At 51.1% G+C, this 6,994-nt stretch overlaps 1 protein-coding gene across 1 annotated transcript; it reads right to left on the reverse strand.

Moving 5' to 3' along the window:
* Positions 1–3,090: 3,090 nt before the first annotated feature.
* On the reverse strand, positions 3,091–6,582 carry KLF14 (KLF transcription factor 14). Its single transcript, XM_059656110.1, has one exon. It carries the CDS (start codon positions 6,421–6,423, stop codon positions 5,437–5,439), a length of 987 nt encoding a protein of 328 aa, XP_059512093.1. The 5' UTR covers positions 6,424–6,582; the 3' UTR covers positions 3,091–5,436.
* Between the last annotated feature and the right edge of the window lie 412 nt (positions 6,583–6,994).

Here is a 6,994-nt window from a genome sequence, read left to right on the forward strand (position 1 = left end):
TAACTCTTCCTAGAAAATTTAAGTTAGGCTGGGCTAAGCTATGGTGTTTGGTCGTTTGGGTGTATTAATGCATTTTCGACTGACAATATTTTCAAGTTATAATGGGTTTATTGGGACGTAACCCCATCATAAGTAGAGGAGCATCTGTACATATTTTAGAACCAGTTGAGTTGACCATGCTTTCTTCCTAATTTCTATTAATTTGATTAATTACCCTGGTATATTTTACATGTCTCATCTACCTGTGCTTTCCCGTAGAGACCTAACTCTGTACATTCTCCAAGCCATATTGCTATTCCCATTTACAATGGTTATACCACTGAGACTAAGCTAAAATGTTGCAAGTGTATCTACATTTTCTGTAACCTTCTAGTTTACCTAGCTCAACAATAAAGGGACGATTTTCCGCTGTGTCCTATGCAGATTCAGGTAGGTACCGCTCTATATTTCCTTGGATCTGAGGTCCCTGGTGAAGCGGGGGCATTTGTTTGCTATATGAGAGTTTGCTCCCATTCTCCTGTTATCTCTCTGCAGGTTTCAATCGCCTCCTCTAACTTTGTAAAGACTAAACCACCACTCTCTATTATAATCCCATCTTTAAGATTGGCTGGCTCCTGGTCTTTCTTATTTTCCCACTTGTATTATCAATTCTGTCATTTAAGAACACAACCGTTCTTCTAAAGAAATCCTTCTCTTTCTTCAGCTTAAGCCTGCCTTCCTTTATTCATTTTTTCACCTTCCCACTGCTTCCATTTTGACTTCAAAATCTAAATGTATATTTGGAACAAAGATGGCTGCTACTTGATTTCCTGAATAGACCTGATTTGTAGGGAAAGAAGAATCCAGACGCAACCCTTTTAAATACTCTTCTTAGCTTTGGGGATTTTAATAGTGTTGCTTCTCTCTACCTCAAACTCCAATATAACAAATATTTGCATCCCTCATATTCTAGTTTGGATTAAAATCCACCGCTCCTCTGAAATTAAACACACAGCCCGAGTCCCTGAAATTCCACTGGGAGTCTTATATAGTCAACACATCTGTCACCAATTTGGCATATACACTGAGTGGCCAGATTATTATGACCACCCCATCAGTGCTTCATTGACACTTCCAAAAAAACTGAATATTGAAAACTTCCTAAGTAAATACTCTCAAGGTTTTATTATTATTATTTGCATAACTAATTCACTTCATTATACTGATGGGGTGGTCATAATAATCTGGCCACTCAGTGTAAATAGAAGGTGACTCTGATAACCCATGTGAATTAAGGAGCTTAGCCCCTCCCATAGGTCTCTCATTGGCCTTATAAAAGGATGCAATTCAAATGAAGACAAAAGGGAACCAATTGGGTATGACTGACCTATGCCACCTGCTCATCCCCAGCACAGTAGAAGGGCTAGAGTCTCACAAACTTGCGAAGTACACGTGAAACTTGTGCCTTTGCACCTGAAAAGTCCTTGTCTATAATTCTGCCTGAGAATAAAGGCAGCACAAATTTTTCCATTCCATAGCACCTTTCCCTTCTGTAGCAAACTGTCTCAACTAAATCATATGAACCAAGATCAGCCAGAGTAGCCTATGTCGCCTACTTTTGCAAAGTCCTATGTCCAGTACCTCTAAAAATAGTGACTTGTCTGTGTACACTAGCTACTGTAAGCTGCTATAACATGGAAAGGCCAAAGAACTAAAAGGCTCAAGATCACTAAAGCTGGGACATCTAGTATATCCCATCCTCATCCATCTTATCTTGGTCTCCTAATTCCAGCCAGAGTGCCTATTTCCTCAGGAACTAACAGCCAATGCATATTTGCATGTGTTGGGGCTTACGAGAGAGAAAGTTAATCCTATTCCATCCCCCTCTAGGTTCTCAACCAACTGAAGAATAAATAGAGGAATCAGACAAACAAGTGTTAACGTATCAGTATTTTGTGGATGAATCTGTATCTATAAACAAAATTGGGCTTTCTAATACCATCCCACCAATGCCTCTCCCACCCTTCCCCATTCCTGGTATTGGGATTACCCACCCCAAGGAGAATAAACGAAGGAAACACTTACCTGGAGAGCTGCAAAGGGGTGTGGATGCTCCAAAAGTGGAGACAGAGAGAAGTGCTCTTCACACCTGCCTCTGGAAGGTAGGCCTGGGCCTCAGCAGATGCATATAAAAGCTGGATCTGAGTGGAATGCATACACATTACAGGCAAAAGGGTGCAAAAGAGAGGAGAGAGCCAAGAGTGTGTGTGTGTGTGTGTGTGTGTGTGTGTGTGTGTGTGTGTGTGTACAATGACTCTCTTTCCTATGTCTCCGCCAGAGAACACAATATTCCTTTGGGAGAAGTGAATAAGAGGTAGAGACAGAGGCCATGAGTGATATTCCAATATGGTTCCCTACTTGGAGAAAAAAGGGGAGATGGGGGCAAATGACAGATTCTTGTCTCCATGGGCGGGAGAAGGCCTGTACCTTTCACCCCCTCCCAACAACGGTAGGGGATCCAATTCTTTCACACCCTCGGTATGACCTGGAATTCATTCCCAGTTCCCAACCCAGATATCAGGAAGAGTGTTATTAATACATTCTGCTACTAGGTCATCCCTACATTAGAACTCAGGATGGCAGGGGTAGAATAAGGGCCCAGAGGTTCGGGCTGACCCCAACCAATCCCCAGATACATTCACTCGCTAAACTCCATCTGATTAACAAAAAGAAGCAATAGAAACACCACTAAAACTAGGAAACCCATTCCAGGTCATTTCTCTAATAACTGCTCCTCAAGAACTGTTTGGCCACTGGAGTGAAAAGGGTTACAGCAATACCCCAAACTAAGAAAGACCAGCCTATGAATCTTGCCTCCATTATGTGGCTACTATAGTGTTCTGGGTATTTTCTTCTCCACCACTGCAAGTCCTAGGAGGAGTCTCTGAAAGACATGCCACATTTAGATGAGATTGGGTGCGTTCAGGATGATATGACCAAAGACAGACACGCCGCGTTTAGATTGTGAGAAGCCATCCCCAGACAAAAGCCCCCAAGATAGAAACCCCCAAAAAAGGACACTACTTGGGAGCTTGAGAATGAAAAGTTATTTATCAAAGGGTAGTCGGAAAAGCCAAACTTTTTGAGCCAGATTCCAGAACAGTCAGCGGGAGTCTCTCCTGTTAGCTTCATCGGTCCACCTACCCAACGGCAGATCTTCTACTGAAAGGGAACATCATAGTCCTCAAGGGGGCCTGGCGTGCCCTTCCTATCCAGTTCCAGCTGAGGAGACAAACAGAGCAAAGCGAGGACTCTTCCCACCACCAAAACCCACCTCCGCAGTTGGGAGCCTCCTTTTCCCATTCGTAACCCAAGGAGAGAGCCACCTTCCCTGCTTAGTCCACATCAGGAAACAATAAACATCTTCAGAGTCACAGGCCACAGCCTTCGGGTCCTTCTGAAGGCTTTCCCCTCACTTAGTACAGGAGCACTTAGTAGAGTCCCCATGTCAGGTTCATATCACTCACTCTCTCGAGGGAGCAGGAACACCCAGAACCAGAAAGAGAATGGAATTGGCATTGAAAATTAACCTGCCAAGTCAACAGACAAAATATCTCCCAAGATGCCAGAGTCATTCCCACTTTAAGTCCACATGATGTGGAAGGAGGGAACAAACTCAACCTGCTAAGAAAAGGGCTTTCAGGTTAAACACAACAAGCAAAGGATTCAGCAGGGACCAAACATTTGAAGGAACACAGAAGTGATAGAGAATAGGGAGGGCGGGGATCTGGTGGCAGGAAAGGAGAGAGGGGTCCTTTGACTAAGGGCCCAGAGAGAAAGCAGGTAGGGTAACCAAGCGTGAGGGAATCACTTAGAAAGCAGGTACCTAACGTCTAACCATGGCTTTTGCCAGCAATTTAGCACGTGACTTTGAGCTTATCTAGGTTTCAGTGTCTTCATCTGCAAAACAGCGGAAAGCAGTTTGTTAACTAGATGCCTGTTATAGCTCTTTGAGATTATGGCATCCTCCACAAGCGTGACTGACAGACTATTACAAGACTTTCAGGAGGGGGCCGAGGAGAACCTTACCAGAGCAGGAAATGCCTTCCAGCCCCATCTCTAACGAAAGGGTCACACGTATACACATTCACACACACACACAGAAGCAAAGTGGCAGACAATTTCATCATAGCAGCAGAGATACACATAGAAAAAATAAATACTATTGATGCTCACGTCTGCACTAGGAAAGAGGGGTCCTGAGGGTGTAACTTGGAGGGATTCCAAGGGTCAGGGGGCGGGGGGAAAGGGTCCTTTTATTTGATAATAGCTTTCACCTGGCTTTTCCTTCCCCAAATCCAGGGCAGCCAGCTCTTTGGAAGAAGCCACTCTCACCTTCCCCTCCTCAAACTACCAACTCACCTGTTGCTGAAACAAAAATGTACAGATCCCAAAAGAAAGAACCCCCTAGTTAGCCATTAAGAAATGAACGGAATCTACCACAACACCTGAGATTACTTGGAGTGGGCAGCCAGAACCACATGCCCTATTTCCCTGAATGTTGTTGTGGATCTATCTCACCCAAAGTCATTTGGGTTCACCCTCTGGGAGAAGGGGGCACTAGCCTGGACCACCCCTTGATTTCTGGTGCTTTTCTGGTCGCTTCCCCAAATTTTAAACCAATCTCACATGAGCGTGAGCCAAGAAGTTACCCTCCCCACCGAGGAATCCAAATGGGAAGAAAGGCTACCACGAAAGTGCAGGGTTCTAAACCAAGCAACAGGACCTGCAAAGCGGGCACGCGCCATTCCCCAGACACCAAGAAGCATCCCCCAGCCACACATCCACATGGACTCTAGCAGGGCCTCTCCTAGCAGAGGTCGCTGGGGCAACTGGGGAGTGGAGGACTCCAACCTCCCATCAACCTGGGATCCCTGTGTAAAAGATACTAAAAATAAATTAGTAAACATTGCTGTTTACAGAAATAGAAATCATTTCTGTTTCCAAAGGCCTCTCACCATCCCAGTCCTGGACACTGCCAAGACTGCCACCCCTGATACACGCTTCAAGGTCCGCCCTGGTGGGTGGGTAAGACACCAGAGTCCTTCCAGACCGGGAGCTCCTCAGGCACCTGAGAATTCCAGTTTCACATCTCTGCTTCCAGGGAAGGGAGAATCTTCAAGACTCTGGAGAGTACTGGGGGGTTCATCCCTTCTCATCAGTTCCCAGGGGTTGCCTGGAGGCAACCCTCCCCCTTTCAGGATGATCTACGTGGTGCAGGAATTCCTGCTCTTTTCAGGCCCCCAGTCCCTCCCCAGGGTCCAGCATGCCAGTCTGGACCCACCCTCAGAGCGGAGGAACCAGTCTGTGCCTTGGTAGCACGACACGGGGGGAAGAAGGTTGGGCAGAAAGAAGGCAGGGATAGTATGGCTGGGGGGTCGTCCTGGCGGGGGACGACTAGCAGCAATGACTGTCAGACAGGCTGGCGGTAAGGCTGGACGCCTGGTCGGGGACGGAGCCGGAGCTGTCCACCAGGCTGGCAGGTTGCGCGTGGACGCGGGGTGTGCGACGGCGCCCCCGGTACTCGATCATGTCGGGATGATAGGCTGGGTGGCGGCGGGCATGCTTGGTCAAGTGGTCGCTCCGGGAGAACTGCTTGGGGCAGAGCGGGCAGGAGAAGCGCTTCTCGCCCGTGTGTGTCCGGTAGTGGCGGGCAAGCTCGTCGGAGCGCGTGAACTTCTTGTCGCAGTCGAGCCAGTCGCAGGAGAAGGGGCGCTCCCCCGTGTGGGTGCGCTGGTGGGACTTCAGATGTGACGACTTGTAATAGGCTTTGTTGCAGCCCGGGAACGGGCAGCGGTGGCGCTTGGCAGCAGGTGTGACTGGCCTCCGACGGGGACCTGGACCCGTGGCAGGGGCCGGTCCCACGCCAGGGGTCGCACCGGAGCCCGCATCCAGGACGGCAGGCGCTCCGGAGCCGTCAGGTGCTTCGGGGACCTCGAGCGCGCCGGAGAAGTGCTCGGGCCAGGAAACTTCGGCCGGGTCGGAGGCCAGGGCCGGCTCGAGGCACAGGGGGGGCCCCGAGCACGGGGTGGGGCCGGAGGAGCCGGACAAGGCGCGCAGAGCTTCCCCCGAGCTCTCCCCGAAGCCCTCCCCGGCGCCGCCGCTCAAGTCAGCCAAGACGCTGGCAGCCAGCAGGTGGGGCGCGGCGCCGCACGCGCCGGGGCTGGGGGCGGGGACCTGGGGAAGCAGGGGGACCGACGCGGGTCCCGGTGGTCCCGCACCCGGCAGAGAGGACTCCGGCGGCGCCGCCGCACCCACCTCCGAGCCGGCGGCTTCTCCCGCGCCCTCGGGGTCCTGCGGGCGGCGGTGGACCACGGCGCCCGCGGACATGGACACCAAGCATTCGGCAGCGAAGTAGTCCAGACACGCCACGGCTGCTGACATGCTGGCACCGCCGGGCCGCCGGCGAGCGCGGTCTGAGCGCAGCCGGCTGCGAGCGAGCGAGTTCTCCGGAGCGTCCGTCCCGCAGCCTCGGAGCGAGAAGCAGGAGGCCCGGTGCGCGCCGCCCGCCGCCCGCCGCCCGCCGCCGCCGCTGCTGCCGCCCGCGCGGAGCCCGCCCCGCTTGACGCGCCCCTGACGCACCGGAGCCCGCGGGGGCGGCGGGACCCGCCCCGGTCCACAGGACACCCCCTCGGAGCGCGCGGCCCGCCGGCCCGAGTCCTTTTTAACAGCCTAGGAAATTATCTTGTCTTCGCGTTCTTGCCTCTGCTGGCGAGCCAGGTAATTTTCATAAAGAGAAAACTCTCCGATCGTAACTTCTGGGCAGCCTGCCGGCTTCGCCCCCCCGCGCCCGCTGGTCCTCCGCCAGCTGGGTGTCCGGCGGAGTCCGCGAAAGTTTTTTTTTTTTCTATTTTTTTAAGGGAAAAAATGCTAATACCTGACCTGTCTTTCGATGCATAATGACGATCGTTAGCGAAGCGGGCTGGAATTGCATTTCAGTTCCGTCCACCGCTGT

Source organism: Myotis daubentonii, chromosome 10 (assembly GCF_963259705.1).
Source record: "Myotis daubentonii chromosome 10, mMyoDau2.1, whole genome shotgun sequence".
Classification (NCBI taxonomy): domain Eukaryota; kingdom Metazoa; phylum Chordata; class Mammalia; order Chiroptera; family Vespertilionidae; genus Myotis; species Myotis daubentonii.

Excerpts from the sequence above, each read along its gene's own strand:
- KLF14 (XM_059656110.1), bottom strand. The coding sequence starts at position 6,423 with ATGTCAGCAGCCGTGGCGTGTCTGGACTACTTCGCTGCCGAATGCTTG.